General features: G+C 53.4%; 9 protein-coding genes across 9 annotated transcripts; 5 read left to right on the top strand and 4 right to left on the bottom strand.

Moving 5' to 3' along the window:
* Positions 1-1,126: 1,126 nt before the first annotated feature.
* On the bottom strand, positions 1,127-3,400 carry PSV08DRAFT_2653 (uncharacterized protein). Its single transcript, XM_014222950.2, has 2 exons — positions 1,648-3,400; positions 1,127-1,591 (listed from the first exon to the last, which is right to left on the bottom strand). Exons 1-2 carry the CDS (start codon positions 3,302-3,304, stop codon positions 1,146-1,148), a joined length of 2,103 nt encoding a protein of 700 aa, XP_014078425.1. The 5' UTR covers positions 3,305-3,400; the 3' UTR covers positions 1,127-1,145.
* A 439-nt stretch (positions 3,401-3,839) lies between these two features.
* On the top strand, positions 3,840-5,341 carry PSV08DRAFT_257687 (HAD-like domain-containing protein). The gene is made up of 3 exons (XM_014222949.1): positions 3,840-4,477; positions 4,527-4,557; positions 4,723-5,341. The coding sequence occupies exons 1-3, from the start codon at positions 3,958-3,960 to the stop codon at positions 5,123-5,125; spliced, it is 954 nt and encodes a 317-aa protein (XP_014078424.1). The 5' UTR covers positions 3,840-3,957; the 3' UTR covers positions 5,126-5,341.
* Positions 5,342-6,138: 797 nt separating this feature from the next.
* Positions 6,139-6,858, bottom strand: PSV08DRAFT_2646 (histone H4-like protein; the record flags this gene model as incomplete). Its single annotated transcript, XM_014222948.2, has 2 exons — positions 6,139-6,621; positions 6,711-6,858. Coding segments are annotated over 2 exons (450 nt in total), but the record flags the coding sequence as incomplete, so codon positions are not given.
* Positions 6,859-7,184: 326 nt separating this feature from the next.
* On the top strand, positions 7,185-7,897 carry PSV08DRAFT_257681 (histone-fold-containing protein). The gene is made up of 2 exons (XM_014222947.2): positions 7,185-7,321; positions 7,373-7,897. The coding sequence occupies exons 1-2, from the start codon at positions 7,229-7,231 to the stop codon at positions 7,688-7,690; spliced, it is 411 nt and encodes a 136-aa protein (XP_014078422.1). The 5' UTR covers positions 7,185-7,228; the 3' UTR covers positions 7,691-7,897.
* A 162-nt stretch (positions 7,898-8,059) lies between these two features.
* Positions 8,060-8,929, top strand: PSV08DRAFT_257662 (uncharacterized protein). Its single transcript, XM_014222946.2, has 2 exons — positions 8,060-8,325; positions 8,391-8,929. Exons 1-2 carry the CDS (start codon positions 8,160-8,162, stop codon positions 8,816-8,818), a joined length of 594 nt encoding a protein of 197 aa, XP_014078421.1. The 5' UTR covers positions 8,060-8,159; the 3' UTR covers positions 8,819-8,929.
* Positions 8,930-9,202: 273 nt separating this feature from the next.
* On the top strand, positions 9,203-10,973 carry PSV08DRAFT_213904 (exonuclease V). The gene is made up of 2 exons (XM_014222945.2): positions 9,203-9,644; positions 9,708-10,973. Exons 1-2 carry the CDS (start codon positions 9,251-9,253, stop codon positions 10,868-10,870), a joined length of 1,557 nt encoding a protein of 518 aa, XP_014078420.1. The 5' UTR covers positions 9,203-9,250; the 3' UTR covers positions 10,871-10,973.
* Positions 10,945-12,625, bottom strand: PSV08DRAFT_257615 (glycoside hydrolase). Its single transcript, XM_014222944.2, has 2 exons — positions 12,181-12,625; positions 10,945-12,133 (listed from the first exon to the last, which is right to left on the bottom strand). Exons 1-2 carry the CDS (start codon positions 12,294-12,296, stop codon positions 11,158-11,160), a joined length of 1,092 nt encoding a protein of 363 aa, XP_014078419.1. The 5' UTR covers positions 12,297-12,625; the 3' UTR covers positions 10,945-11,157.
* Positions 12,626-12,865: 240 nt separating this feature from the next.
* Positions 12,866-14,621, top strand: PSV08DRAFT_376332 (uncharacterized protein; the record flags this gene model as incomplete). Its single annotated transcript, XM_014222943.2, has 2 exons — positions 12,866-13,002; positions 13,054-14,621. 2 exons carry the CDS (start codon positions 12,866-12,868, stop codon positions 14,597-14,599), a joined length of 1,683 nt encoding a protein of 560 aa, XP_014078418.1. The 3' UTR covers positions 14,600-14,621.
* Positions 14,436-15,892, bottom strand: PSV08DRAFT_406607 (tryptophan synthase beta subunit-like PLP-dependent enzyme). The gene is made up of 2 exons (XM_014222942.2): positions 15,226-15,892; positions 14,436-15,173 (listed from the first exon to the last, which is right to left on the bottom strand). Exons 1-2 carry the CDS (start codon positions 15,793-15,795, stop codon positions 14,643-14,645), a joined length of 1,101 nt encoding a protein of 366 aa, XP_014078417.1. The 5' UTR covers positions 15,796-15,892; the 3' UTR covers positions 14,436-14,642.
* Between the last annotated feature and the right edge of the window lie 70 nt (positions 15,893-15,962).

Here is a 15,962-nt window from a genome sequence, read left to right as displayed (position 1 = left end):
TGGCCTTGACCCCCCTCTGCTCGCCTCGCATCCCCCCCATGGCTCGCGCATTCCCATTCCCATTCCCATTCCCATTCCCATTCCCATTCCCGACTCAAGGGCACCGGGCTTCATCAGACAGCAAAGGCGCCAGGGTTTCAGTCAGTCGGCGTAGTGCTCTCACGCTCGGGGAACAGGAAGCTGAGCCGCGACAGCTTGTAGCCGAGCCGGGGGGGGCGTCGGGGTCGAATCTGAGTCCGAGTGGACAGGAGCAGCAGCAGCAGCAGCAGGAGGAGCAGCAGGAGCAGGCTCCACGACGCGCGGGCGGACTGGTGCTGCCTGTGCGTGTCCCTCTGGCCTCCAACGCGCCTGCTTCCGGCCTGCCGCCGGCCGGGCTCCGGCCCGCCTCATTGGCCCAGCGCGCCCTGCCTGCTTACCCCAAATCCCACCCCTCCACCGCCTCCACCATCCGCCGTCCCTCATCCACTCACTATCGCCCGCAGCTTCCTGCAAGCACGTGTGTCGCTGCACCCCCCGGCCCATCGCTCGGCCGCCCTCGGTGGCTATCCAAGTAAGTAAGTACTTACAGTAGTCTACTTACTCTAGTCCTCTACACTTACTCAGTTGGCCCTACCAGCTCCACTGGCGGGCTGACCGACACAGCCAAGTACACATCCCTCGCCCATCCAGAACCACTGCTTTGTCCTCTCGTCGACTTTCCGGGGAGCGGCCCGCTGCAATCCCGGCGCCGTTGAGCTCCCTGCTCTCTCTTGCTCGACTTGCACTCCTTCCTTGTCCTCCGTCCCACGCCATCGTCATCACCCTCCTCCTCCTCCTCCTCCTCCTTCTCCTCCTTGTCCTCATCCACACAGCCAACTAATGCCCACGCACAGGCACAGGCACAATCATGCTGGCCCGCACAAGGCCCGCTTAGCTCAAACCCCCCCGGGCCCTAGCTCAACCGCCTCTGCGAGCTGCTGCCCTGTGGCGACGCCCGGTCATGTCATGCCAAAACACTCGCACCACGCAGCAAGCAACTGTGCCGAAATCATCCCTCCTTGGCTACCCCGACCTGTCCTCGCCCCCAACCCCCCAATTCCATACGTGCTACCAAGTAGTAGACAATAGAGTATGTAGTAGTAGTAGTCGAGTTGTACGACGACTATTCACAGCTTTGCACGTGCTTCTGTTGCTCGGTGCAACCCTTTGCCCCTCCGCTCAAAGTATTCACGAATCTTCTCCCTCGCTACATGGACCGCCTCGCCGTCCTCAATCGTGCTGGGTACCTGGACTTCCTTGTCAAACTCGCCATGCGTCGCGTTCTCGAGCAGCTCCCGCAACACTCGCCGCAGCGTCTTGCCGCTCCTCGTCTTGGGGATCATGCCCTTTCCCTGAATGATGCCTCCCAGACTAGCAATGGCACCTATCTGCTCGCGTACAAGCCCTTGAACCTCGCCAAACAGCCCCTCGTCCACCACGGCCGATTCTGGATGGTCGTGCCTAGACAGAGTGACAAAGGCGAACGGCAAGTGGCCCTTCAAAGCATCGGGAATTCCCACCACAGCTGCTTCGGCAATCCATCCATGAGACGTGATTGCTTGCTCAATGGCGCCTCATCATCGCTGTTAGCACATCCACGCCAATTCATACATGCTAAACTCAACTTACCCGTGCTGAACCGGTGCGCCGCAACATTGATCACATCGTCAGCTCGTGCCATGATGGAAATGTATCCTTCCTCGTCCATCATGCCCGCATCTCCCGTGTCAATCCACTTGCCATTGAACCTCTTCAAGTAGCCTTTGTAGAAGCGTTCCTCGTCTTCCCACAGCGTCGTGAACGCCGTCGGAGCCAAAGGTATCGCCATGACAATGTTGCCCATCTCGCCCCTCGCCACCTCGTTGCCCTTGTCATCCACCACCCGCACGTCAAACCCCGGCATCGCCTTGCCTGCCGAGCCTGGCTTGATTGCAAGTGGCTTTGGACGCTCTTGACAAGAAAATTCCACTCCTGATGAGGCGCTTAGTGCTATCCCGGAAATGGGAGAACCCGACTCTGATGACCACCAGTTATCTACCACCACTGCGCCCGGAGCGCAATGTTTGGTCAGCAACTCCTGATACATACGAATGATACTCGGCTCGCTTCTCTCCCCTGCCAGAAATAGGGCTCGAAGTGTCCTTAGTGCCCCCTTTCTGCCTCTTGCTTCGAAAAAGTGGTTTTCGCCGTCATCCCTTCGAATCGCCCGCAGAGCTGTTGGAGCGGTGAACATGGTTGAGACATTGTATTCCTCCACAATTCGCCAAAACGTACTTGCGTCTGGCGTCCCGATTGGCTTGCCTTCGAATAGAATCGTCGTGGCACCAGCTAGCAACGGGGCGTAGACAATGTACGAATGCCCAACAACCCATCCAATGTCGCTTGCAGTAAACATGACATCGCCTGCACCATGGATGCCAAACAAGTACTTGATGGAAAAGTTGAGGCCCACGGCATGCCCCCCTGCCGAACGAACCACGCCCTTTGGTAGCCCAGTCGTTCCCGACGTGTAAATGATGTAGATTCCATCCCCACTCTTGACCGCTACGGCGTCAGCCTTGAGCCCTCGATTTCTCGCACTCTCGACCAGTCGCTGCCAGTTCCGCTGTCCGGCTGCTTTGAGTATTGGCTCCCATCTCAGTTGCTCTCTTTGCCACACAATGATCTTGGAAGGTTTGAATTCACTCTTGGCAACCGCTCCCTCAATCATGCTCTTGTACCCAGTCGGCTTCTTTGTTCCTTCAATCCCGCAAGATGCCGTCATGATTGCGACGGGCCTACTTGCTTCAATTCTCTGTGCCAGTGCCGCCGAGCTGAAGCCGCCAAACACGACGGCATGTATGGCTCCAAGGCGAACAATAGCCAGCATGGCAAACAGAGCAGCTGGTACCATGGGCATGTAGATGAGAACGACATCCCCTTGCTTGACTCCTTCCTCTCTCAGCACGCCTGCGAGTGTCTCTACTTCTTGTAGCAGTTGCTTGTACGTGTACTGCTCTTTTTGGCCCGTTACGGGACTGTCCCAGCAGATGGCAATGTTGTCTCCATTTCCGTCGGCCACGTGACGGTCAACACAGTTGTAAGTTGTCGAAATCTCGCCGTCCGCAAACCACTCCCAATGCGCATGCGACACGTTGCTCTTCTTCAGGTGCTTTGTCGTTTTCCGGAATGCATGCGACGGCTCTTTGTGCCAGTAAAGATTGGCTGCCTGGCGCTTCCAGAATGCCTCGGGATTGGAGATTGATTCTGCGTAAACTCGGTCTTGGATATGTTGATGTGGCGTCATAGTCGGCTTTGAATTTGGATGTGAAGGCGAGCTGCACAAGACAAGACTGTGACAATGGTACGTGGTCTGGTTTCATCAGCCGTCGGTAAGGGGGCCTTGAATGGAACATAATCTAAATCGCGCAAGAGCTCCGTTTTTGTCATGACGCATCGGACTAAAGGGCCGTGGGGGAATACCTCGGAACGAACAGCTTGGACATACCCAGATCTCCGCAAAGCACTAAGTAGTAGCGGGGAAGCACTAGCTTGATTGGGGTTGAGGTGTCAATGAAGACATGCAAAGCCAGAAACATGCACAGAGATCACACTCGGGCTTCCGCGTTTGCACCCGTGTATCTAATTTCGACTATGATTGTACTGACGGTAGCATACAGTGTTCGCGAGGGCTAATCTGACCGATGGCTTTCCGTCTCCACCACGTTCGTGCTATTGTCTCTCATGTTCGAGCACTGGACAAGCGCAGCCGAGTGGGCAATTTGACGCAGGGCACGGCGGGCATGATCAAATAGATTTGGGAGTCACAGGACAAAGCAAACATTTCCTTGCACACAAGCATATTGTATTCTGCCATCAATCCACGCTCCTCACTCTCCGATCCATCAGATATCAGACTATTTCCGAACATTGTCCGGGTGACGTACTATATAATCGACCATGGAACCACCATGCCCGCGGCTAGACCAAATAGCCCTCAATTCGTCAACACCACTGCTCAAGGTCGCTCCGAGACTGATCACAGGCATCACTATGGCTCTGTCCCCGACACCTCGGGCCCTTCTTTTTGATGTCTTTGGTACCTGCGTCAACTGGCGCAAGTCCATCGTTAGCGCCCTGTGTGGCAAGGCTCACGAGTCGCTCAATGCTGCCACTGCATCGCTAGCTTCCCAGCTTCGACTACGAGCTTCTGCCATGACGGAAGAAGATTGGGGTCGTTTTGCGCAGGAGTGGAGAGACAGCTACAAGATCTTCACCAAGAAACTCGCGACGGATCACTCGTCCACTTGGATGACCGTCGATGACCATCACCTCAAGTCACTCAAGGAGCTCATAGCCAAGTGGGAGCTCCAAGGCTTGTGGGAAGAGCATGAGATTCGCGCTCTAAGCCTTTGTTGGCATCATTTGGTGCCATGGGACGACTCTGTTTTGGGTGTTCAGCTGCTAAACCAGCTGTTCGGTAGGTCGAGGCCAGCCACCTGGTTGCGACGTGTCGCTAACACAAATAGCAACATGCACACTTTCCAACGGTAACATGAGGTAAGTTAGCTTCCGTCCCCATGCGAGGCCCACTGCACTCTCATGCATGCATTGGTAAACAAGGACGCGCTTCCAACCAGGAACACGGATTGTGACCCAAACTCATTTGCCGAACATTGGGGCGCGCGCGTTTGACCGGCTACTAATGCTAAAGTCACTACCCAGCCTCCTCTCTGATCTCCGCGCCTTCACCGCCATACCCTTTACGCACCTCTTCTCGTCCGAGATGTTCGGCACCTATAAGCCGTCGCCCGAAGTCTACCTTGGTGCTGTCAAAGCACTGGGCGTCGCGCCTGCCGAGTGTGTCATGGTAGCTGCTCATTTGAACGATCTCAAGGCCGCCAAAGAAAATGGTCTACAAACCATCTATGTTGAGCGCGCTGGTGAGGAGGACTGGGGCGATGAAGAGATTGAGAAAGCACGCACTGCCGGCTGGGTGGATATGTGGGTGGGTCTTGGAAATGGCAACAAAGGCTTCATAACGGTGGCAGAAAAGCTGGGCATCGCGGTGACAAAAGGCAATGAGGCCATGCGGCTGAGCTCTTCCCTCCCCATTGGCATGGATTGAAGATGCCCATCTGGCGGATTCCTCCTGCTCTCTCCTTGTCAGAGTACGGGTGGATCAGACATGCATAGGGACGCGTGATGTTTAGATTCCTCGGGATCCAGTGGCGTGGACACTTGTGACGCGTAGTGATGGTTGATTTTCGCGACTTGTGTCTATTGAGTTATCCTGGACGAATAGAATAATGAAGACCTTTAGAACGCATAGTTTAGGCGGCCATTCAGTACGCGTTATAAATGATGTTGCACGTGGCGTGGCGTCTGGGTATCTACTTTGTCTCCCCTGGTTTTGCTTGGCGCGTCAACTGAACACATGTGTACAGCAGCCTGTGTGACGCGACCCATTACGATAGATGTTAAAAAAAACATGATTTGATAATAAGATGTATATGATACTAGGTCTGATAAATTCTACGTGTTTTTTTTGAGATGGTGATATGTTGGTTTGAAATTTGTGATTGGTGTTGTTGAAAAACATTTCTTATATTTATTTACAGTATTCAATCATTGCAAAAAATTATGCTGCACGCACAACAACTCTGATCAAGCTCAAAATTGGTACATATAATGCCAGCATCACGAAGATATTTATAACACGGTTTTTAAGAGAACTGACCTAGAAATCACGATGTTCAACTGCTGAAGTGTATACGATGACGTCATCGAAGTCTCCCAAAATTAACATGACTGACAGCAGCGATTGCCGAGATTGCAGTAAAATAGGAGAACATGGGCTATCGGAGAGAAATCAAATGAATCGACGGGAAATCAATAGGTCGGTAGTGGATAATCACGACGGCTAGTTTGCATCAACCAAAGTGCCTGATGTGGTAGATACGGACTAATTACGAAGCTCGAAAGGAGAGTCTTGATCATCGAGACCATGGCTATTATACGTAGCATACAAGTGTATACAGCAGAAAGCAGATGAACGCAAGACACGTAAGCCAATGGCAAAAGTAGCGGCACAAGTCGCGATGGGCATGCAGACGAGGGCACCAGACATCACAAGACACGAGAGAGAAATTGAAGTATTATGGTATCATTCCATGCAAAGCAGAAACCGACTGATATAACCGTGAACTCCGAGCCTTAGTATACTGTACAAGGCTATGACCATCCCACCGAGCACCGAAGCCGACCATGGACTGAACAAGTCGGCAAAAGTCGTAACATGAAAACCGTGAAGAAAAGCACTCTAACCACCGAAACCGTAAAGGGTGCGGCCTTGTCGCTTGAGAGCGTAGACGACGTCGAGAGAAGTGACCGTCTTGCGCTTGGCGTGCTCGGTGTAGGTGACGGCGTCACGGATAACACCCTCGAGGAAGGTCTTGAGAACACCGCGGGTCTCCTCGTAGATCATGGCTGAGATACGCTTGACACCACCACGACGGGCGAGACGACGGATAGCGGGCTTGGTGATACCCTGGATGTTGTCACGAAGAATCTTGCGGTGGCGCTTGGCACCACCCTTTCCGAGACCCTTGCCACCTTTGCCGCCTGCATGATGGGTTAGTGTGCTGTCGGAGGCTATAGACGCGCTGCTGGACGCGTCCTGAAGACAGAGCGTAGCAGGAGGGAGTACTCACGACCAGTCATGTTGATGGATGTGTGGGGGAGATTGTTGTTTGGGAGAGCGTATGTAGAGTGGATTGGAGGGCGTGTGAGTGATAGACGCGGTGAGATTGGATGCTGGATTAGAGATGGGGCAGGCGTAGTGGTGTTTATGAGGGCGAGGGGGCGCGTGCACGGCGGGCGCCAGATCACACACCTGCCACGCCGGATCAGAGTGACGCACGGGCGCGCTTTCCAGATCAACGACCGTGCCCCTTCCCTTTCGGGCGCGCGGCCAAGCGAGCCAATGGCGCAAGCGCGCTCACTTGTGAGTTTTGTTGCAGCGCGCATTGCCAGCAGTTTGGCCTTTGGTGTTCCTGGCCTGTTTTGCACGCGCAACAAAGAGTGATTTTCCAGGCAACTGCCCGCCCCCCCGATTACCATATAAGCAGCGCCCGCCCGCCCGTCTCCATCCCTCATCCACTGCACAGCTCCACTCATCAGCCTCATCCACACACAACTCCTTTCATCCACCACCACCACCACAACAACCATGGCTCGCACCAAGCAGACCGCCCGCAAGTCCACTGGTGGCAAGGCTCCTCGTAAGCAGCTTGCCTCCAAGGCCGCCCGCAAGTCCGCACCAGTAAGTCCCTTCTTACACCCTGCCCACCGTCGCCACTCTAACCATCTGTAGTCTACCGGTGGTGTCAAGAAGCCTCACCGCTACAAGCCTGGTACCGTCGCTCTCCGTGAGATCCGTCGCTACCAGAAGTCGACTGAGCTCCTCATCCGCAAGCTGCCCTTCCAGCGTCTTGTCCGTGAGATTGCCCAGGACTTCAAGTCCGATCTCCGCTTCCAGTCCTCTGCCATCGGCGCTCTCCAGGAGTCCGTCGAGGCCTACCTCGTCTCCCTCTTTGAGGACACCAACCTGTGCGCCATCCACGCCAAGCGTGTCACCATCCAGAGCAAGGACATCCAGCTCGCCCGCCGCCTCCGCGGTGAGCGTGGCTAAGCTTTTCACCTTCAACACGACATGACAACATCCTCGGTTCGGTGATGGGTCTTTGGTTCGGATAGTACAGGCGTTTGGGTTTTTTCATGGTTCACGGTCTTCAACTCGGTTTTATGAGTGCACACGAGCGGTGCTGAGCATGTAGTATATCCAGGCTAATCAGTGGTCACTGGTCGATATCCCACGAAATCAATAGATTTCCACTTCAAACTCTTCAATGCTCCTGACGTGACCTTTGAACCCTCCGATTCGGTGATTGACTTGTACCGTTACACTAACACCCTGCCCAAAAGCGTAATTTTGCCACCATGCCATGCTTACCCGAACTATCCGTCTTTGAAGATGGCTACACTGGCAAGCGAGATCGTCAGCAGCTGTGCTTGCGATCACAGTCACAAACAAGCTGATTCTCCTTTCTCGGTATCCTTTTTACAACCGCATCCTTGATCCGCACACACCGAATTTCGCCATGACCTGGCAAGGTGAACTATCATCATTGATGTTGCCTCCTCGACTGAAGACGGCCGATGCACCGGCTGTCGGCCAAAAGGCACCCTCATTGCCCAGCTTAGAGAGATCCGTACAGAATGGCAAGCCAATCATCATCACTTTCCTTAGGCACTGCGGCTGTCCTTGTAAGTCGCATTATTTGGCATTGGGCCGATTTCTAGACTAAACAATCTTGACAAAAGCACTGTAGTCGCCGAGAAGACTTTCCTCGACTTGCGTGCCATTGCACCTACTCATCTGGATATTCATTTCGTGGCGGTTTCTCACAGCGACCAAGAATCTACAGACAAATGGCTTGCTTCGCTGCCCGACCCTTCGCAAAACGTACAGCCCAATCTCCATGTCATTGTTGATGCGGAGCGTGAGACGTACGCTGCGTGGGGCTTGGGTACGTCGGGCGTCTGGCACATGGTGGCGAGCATGCCCAGCGTTCTGAAACTGGCCAAAGAGGGCATCAAAGTCAGGCCGACTGAGAGTGGCAGCAGGTGGCAGACCGCCGGTAACTTTGCTATAGATGCTGAGGGTATAGTGAGGTGGTCTCGGAAAAATGAGCGTGCAGATGATATGCCGGACTTCAAGGAGGGGCTTGAAGCGCTGCTGAAAGATGGAGGCGAGTGAATTTAACCCAGTCAAGCCATGCAAGGCAGAAGCACAAGACATTCCTTGCGACTACGCCGTTTAGTATTTGGGCTTCTTATTATTTCTAATTCCATCATCCTTCGTTCCGCGTTTTCCGCTTCACCATGTGGGGGCGCGTGATGTAACCTTTCCTCATACGCGATCAATCGCGTCAAATATTCGTGGAAACGAATGGTTCAAGCTATAACCCAGATAAGCCTGTTGTTCTGAATAACTCTTATGCTTTACATGAATGACCACCATGGGTAACTACAGCTTGGGCCCAGCTTGTGCTGAATGGGTGTAGAGGCCTATGACCTCATGAGTAGAGTACTGCATAGGCAGACGCGAGAGCGCGCCACCCTGAAGGCGTACCCCACCGCCACTACAACTACACGCACAACCAGCACACTGCGGCTGGATCATGGCATCATGACAGCACCAAAACTGCAGCTAATGAACCAAGTGGGCGAATATGGCTCGGATATTGAAATCGAATCTGTCGCCACACTGAGCGATTATGGCTCAGACATCGACATTGACGACGACATCTTACTCGCAAGCGCCTTTGCCACGATAAGAGGCGCAGCTCCTCTCGACAGAAACGCAGTCTTGCCCAGTGTAGAGTTTGAACAAGGCAAGATTGAAGATGAAGAGCAGGATGTGGAGGGCTTCGTGCACATACACAAGCCACCAGTGCTGCGTGTCGCTCAAGGCACGAGAAGTGCCCTGGCTGATGAGCAGAGGAATCCACAAAGCTCTTCTCTACGAGGTCGGTGTACGTTGGAGGTCGAGTATGACGAGAGATCGCGCCGAGAATGGAGTGGTAAGTTCAGTATTGTCGCAGTTGAGAGAGTGTCTATGTCGACTGACGACTAACAGCTATTAGTTCCCTTCGAACAACCGGCCTTGTCTCCTCGACGCTCACCATCTCGTAGCACAGCAGAGACCAAGCACGACAATTGTTCACCACTCGAAAGATTTCGCACCAAGCCCAAGAAGCCTTTGTCGGTGACAGACCTTGTCTCTCCGGCATGGTGTGAGCTGCAGTACTTGTACACTTTGAGCAAGTTTGGGCGCAAACCGAGAACACAGGCGATGCGCACGGGCTCCAAGATCCACGAAAAGCTCGAGGCCGAGGTGCATACCACAGTGCCCGTGCAAGTTGAAAGCAAAGAAGATCGTTTTGGCCTACGTATATGGAACACGATATCTGGCTTGCGTTGTCTAAGTGAGACTGGCCTCACCCGAGAGTTGGAAGTGTGGGGGGTTTTGGAAGGCCAGGTCGTCAATGGCATTATCGATGAATTGTCCTACCAGTGCCCTGATGCTGCTTTTGAAGAGCAGCTTGAGAAATCTAGCGCTGAGAAAAATGGCGGCATCATTCCTCTGCCCTCAGACCAGCTCAGAATCTCAAATGCTTTTGCAAAGGATTGTACTGGAGGCATGCTACAGTCTGACCGTCAGATCTACATAACTGATGTCAAGACGAGGTCTTCAAACTCGCTTCCTGCTGGAGCTTCGTTGCGTCCGACCTGGATGCAACTGATGCTCTATCGCAAACTGCTCGAGTCATTGTCGTTGAACACGGTCGACGCAGAAACTGTCTTCTCACGCTACGATTTGCAGCCCCTCGAAAACTTCAGCGATACGTTTATGCAAGCGGTAGGCGGCATCGGCCCCCACAACCAGGCCCCCAATTATCCAAATCTCCTCTCTCTGTGGTCACTGCTGGTTACCGAAATGCAAATCGCAGTCCCTCCTACAAGTCTATCGCCCATTGTTCGCGCCGAGTTTCGCTATGCCAAGAATGGTCATGTCATTGGATCAGAGCTCATGGTTTATGACACTGATACCATTGACAAGTACATCCGCGATGAAATGGCGTGGTGGAAGGGGCGGAGAGAGGCAAAGGGAGTGGAAATAGAAGAGGCTTTCAAGTGCAGAATATGCGATTTTGCCGATAGCTGTAGTTGGAGAAGGACAAAGGTTGATGAGGCTATTGAGAAAAGTAGACTGAGGCGAGCAGCTAAGGAAAAGAGTGCTGTATAGCCAAATAACTACTCATTGAACTGTTATCATCTTACATCACTTGCATCATATGCATACTAGCCTGGTCAACGTGGTAGAGACTAATTCATATCATTGGTTTGCTATATCGATCCCAGTAAAGGATGCAGAATCAGTTGCCAGATCCAGAAGTATATGGTCCACCTTGCAGAGATCAGGCCAAATAGGAAACACTGATACCATGAAACTTTGCGAATGAATCATGACAGTGGACATGAATCACATGCTAGGGGGCCAAGTATTATCTAGATATCGCCCAACATGGTGATTTACTGACCACTAGGAACCTGATAAGGCCCATAGCCTGGCTTTGGGAATTTGGGCGTACCGTCCGCATTCCAGTCAAACTTTTGAGCGCGAATCGTGCGGGCGCTCCAGCCGTTGGTTGGATCTTTCATTCCATGGTAGACAATCCAGTTCTCGGTGTTGTCAGGAGAAGTGGTAAAGGAAGCATGGCCAACACCATACGCAGACTCGCTCGGGTTCTGATAGAAGACGGGATACGGGTGCTTCCGCCAGTCGCTGGGATTCATTGGGTCGTCGCCAACAAGCTCGAGCTGGCCAAGGCAATAGTTGCGATTATCTGAGCGGGCGGCGCTGTAGATGAGGAAGTTTTGGCCCGTGGTAGGGTTGGTGAGCTGTTGAGGGCCCTCGTTGGACGAGAGGCGATCGTTACTTGCGCGACCAAAAGGCGTCTTCTCCCACGCATACTCTGGCACCGAGATGACCTGGCGCTCTGAGAAGGGCGATATGGTGGTAGAGGGATCCGACATTTTGGTGATGCAAAGGTTCGCTGGCCAGCCATCATACTTACGGTACCAGCACGAGTAGATGTGATACAGCTGATCCTTGTACTGGAAATATGTGCCATCTATAGCGAACTGGTCATAAGTCTCGAGTTGGCCATGGTACCGATAGGTAGCAGCCCACGGATCTTGGCCTTCACCCGCCACGACGAACATGCGGTGATTGACGGCGGGACAGTTGTATTCGCACCACATTTCGACCTCGGGGGGTGGCGAGTCATAATTGGGATCGGCAGTGAAGATGACCCACCAAGCACCGCCAATCTGGTGGATTTCCGGAGCCCACAGGTCAGTTGAGTAGGGCTTGTTGGGCTCTGGGTGAAAGATGGTCTTTGACTCTGCGCCATTCCAGTCTGTTATGGACTTGCTGCGCCAGAGGGTTATGTTGACGTTGTTGGTGTAAGTCATGTAGTAGAAGTCACCATGGCGGAACATCCAACTAACAGTGGTTAGCACTCACACTGCGACGGCGGCAATCAGGCTTACGGATCAGCACCCGTGTCGACGATGGGGTTGGTAAAAGTCGAGGTCGAGTTGGCAGGAGGAGAGTATTGGCAGAAAGCGCCAATGGCAAGTGCCACGGTGACCAAGAGCTTGAACATGCTGAGGATGGAGAGAGGCGGCAGCTTGAGCAGAGCAGAAGGAGTTGAGGCGGCTGAGGACCAGTCGACGACTAGGCGCGGAGCGGGTGGCCAGAGTATTTAGGCGGAGAGGCGGGGTGGTGTGGAGCGAACAGTCCCAAAAGGGAAGTGACATGAAAGAGGAAACGTGCATTTGTGGGTGAATGTACTAGTACGTACATACTATCTAAGGACAAACAAAAAACAATAGCCATGACGCCCCATCTGCGGGGGGAGGATTGGCGCAACAAGCAAGCATAGGTCCGTCCATGGCAAGTCATGTGCTGTGACGGAGAAGTAGTCGTGTGGTGCCTGTGACTACATACATGCTTGGAGGCGGATCCATGTCGGGTGAGGCTGGCAGCTGGTGATGTGTGTGTGTGGAAGTGACCCAAGCTTCCCCGCGCCGGTGGAGGCTGGCTGTGCTAGTTGCAGGTCGCACCCACCACCCATGCACGTATTACTTGCTAGCACGTACATAGCATCTAGGACAGGCTTGGCACCACTTTTGCGATCCACGACGCCCTGCAAAGCCCTCGACTGCACTCACCATGAACAATTCGCAGTTCCGACGGCTGCTTGTCGACACCCCCAAGTCGCGAGATGGAGACAAGCAAAAGTCTCCAGCTGCGCCAACGCCGAGGGCGGTGCTGGGTGCGCGCAAACACTCGAGCATCCCCATGACACCGTCAGTGTTTCCTTGCAGCTGCGTGCCCGACTCCCACTGACACGCCCACAGGCGCCAGGTTGGAAGAGGCTCGGTGCAGGCCGACTTCGCCCGCCAGCTCGCCGAGCGCAACGCCAAAAACAACCCCCAGAAGAAGGCCGCATCTTCTGCGCCCAAGGGCACCAAGCTTGCTGCAGGATATACAGACCGCACCAAGACGCGCGTCGACGATGAAGACAACGACATCGCAAAGCGCATCAAGAACCTCGAAGAGTCCATGAAGCTTGGCCAAATCGACCGCGAGACGTTTGAGAAGTTGGTACAGGACATTACTGGCGGTGACGTTGGCACTACACATCTGGTCAAGGGCCTCGACAGAAAACTGCTCGAAAGAGTGCGTCGTGGCGAGGATGTCCTGGGAGGTCAGGACAAGAAAGTACAAGATGAGGAAGAGGATGCCGACGAGACACCTGATGTCGAGGATGCCTTCGACGAGCTGGCCGAAGCTGAGATTGGTCCCGTTGTGCGCGAAAAGGTAGAGAAAAAGGGTGAAAAAATATCTTTGCCGCCTCCAGTCGCGGGCGTCAAACGAAGTCGTAACGATATTTTAAAGGAACTCAAGAGACAGCGCGAGGAAGCTGCTGCGGCGGCGGCAGTCGAGCACGAGAAAAAGTTCCCCACTCTAGGGCCTGGGTTCCGCAAGATAAATGCAAAGGGCGAGACATCACGCATCGAAACGGACGAAAAGGGACGCGAGGTACTCATCATTACCGGACCAGATGGCAAAGAGAAGAGGAAGGTCAAGAAGCAAAAGACAGAACCCCAACCCACGCCTGAAGTCCGCCATGATTTGGATGACGAAAAGAAGCCCATCAACATGCACAATCTCCACGCACCCAAGAAAGACGAGTCCGAAGACGAGGACATATTTGAAGGAGTTGGTTCCAACTATAACCCACTGGCTGATTTGGGCGACGGGGACGACTCCGACGAAGCAACAAAAGACCCACAATCTTCTGTTCCGAAGGCAGACAACGGCGGTCAATTATCAGAAGGCGAGGTGTCTGGCAGTGAAATAGAGACGAATAACCAAGAATCGTCCAAAGACGCCATGTCTGGCGCGCCTTCGAAACGAGACTACTTCAAGTCAGTAGCCCGTAGCACAGATGGCAGCCAAGGCTCAAATGTCGCTGCTGCCGATGCAACTGTACGCGCTGCTCTTGCAAAGGTGCGAAGTCTGGATGAGAACTCCACGCTGCTGCAGAACCTGGGATCATCAGATCCCAGCGATCCCGCAGCAAAGGAGGCACGTCTCAAAAAGCGCGCTGCCGAGCTAGCTGCCGCTGACCGCGATATGGAGGACATGGACATGGGCTTTGGGGCGTCACGTTTTGATGATGCTGAAGAGATGGAGAGAGAAGGCGAAAAGGTCAAATTGAGCCAGTGGAAAGGGCTCGGTGCAGAGGGCGACGAAGACGAGGGCGAAGATGGCACAAGAGGTACTAGGAAGCAACGCAAGCGTGGAGGCAAGAAGAGAAAAGGTGACAAGAACAACGCTGATGACGTACTGCATGTGATGGAGAGACAAAAGGAGAAGAAGTCTAAGACACTGGGCTGATGTATTGGCTATAGCATGTTTGTACTTATGATTAAACGCCGCATCAAGCTCCTCTTGGGATGGTGTAATCTCTTGCGCCTTCTGTGCTGAATAAGACGACTACAGACTTTTCATCCAAACTCAGTCCGGCTTTTTGCATACTGCACGCTTTCTTGAGTGCAGTCATTGTGGCTGCCCCACACGGCCCATTCTTCACACCCCGGCTGTGCAGGTATTGCACATCGTGGTGCACATCGACGTCGGATACCGTGACACTTGCATCGACACCATGTTTCAGAATCTGCCATGCCGTCTTTGATGTTGTCCCGCAGTTCATGCCGTTCATGATTGTGTGGCTGGTAGAAATGGGCGTAATTTCACCGGCTTGCAGACTAGTTTGGAGACTCGCCGCGACGTCTGGTTCAACCGTGATGACAGTAGCAGGGCGAGTCTGGGCTTTGTAATGCATCGTAACAGCTTGCGCCCACGAACCTACTCCGACAGCAGCAAATACGTGCGTCGCTCCTGGCAGGCCCATTTCCTCTAATTGTCTATCGGTTTCTGTGAGCATAGTCATGTAACCTTCGACGACCCACTGGTCAAGGTCAGCTTCTTGCTTCGCGTCATGTGTACGGGTGGGGATACACCTCTGGGATTTCCTCATAACCTTCCCAAGCCACATCCATAATTAACATGCCACCCTTGTCAGCTTCTTCTCTTGCCTTTGCAACAGAGTAATCATAGTCGCCATCCACGACAACGACTTTTGCCCCCTCACTCTCGATTCTCTTCTGCGTGGCCTCGTCCATGAAATCAGGCACAAAGATGATGGCCTTGATCTGCAGGTACTTTGCCATTCTTGCAACCGCCCTGCCCCAGTTGCCTTCGGTACATGTCACCAATTCTATGCCTGCTTTCCGTGAAGCGTCTCCAAGCTCATCCAATGAAGCTGATGGTGGAAGGCCACACCTGGCGGATATGGCACTGCGGATTGCCCACGATGCACCAAGAATCTTGAATGCTGGTAGGCCCAGACGCAGTGATTCATCTTTCAACAGGACGTGTCCGAGACCAAGTTCCTGAGCTAAGTCTGGGAGAGCAGTCAGAGGAGTGACGGCGTAGTCAGGTAGGGTCTGATGAAATGCCTCCACCACCACTGCGGGGTTTCCAGGAGCACCATGATATGTCCAGGTAGCTGCAGATGGATTTTGAAACATGTTGTACAATTGGCCTCAGTTCTGCCTGTCTTGGCTCGTGCAAAAATGTGGATGATGGTGTTTCGGGAATTTTGACAGCTTGTCAATGTGACTGCTTACAGACTGCCAGTACTTTGCTTCTCCTGTTGTTGCATATGCGCATAAGCCACGCGTGTCTCCCCGACGGA

The sequence above is a fragment of the Bipolaris maydis genome, assembly GCF_028858645.1.
Source record: "Bipolaris maydis strain C4 unplaced genomic scaffold PSV08scaffold_1, whole genome shotgun sequence".
Lineage (NCBI taxonomy): Eukaryota > Fungi > Ascomycota > Dothideomycetes > Pleosporales > Pleosporaceae > Bipolaris > Bipolaris maydis.
The sequence above is the reverse complement of the archived record's forward strand: the minus strand, read 5'-3'. Positions and strand labels throughout refer to the sequence as shown.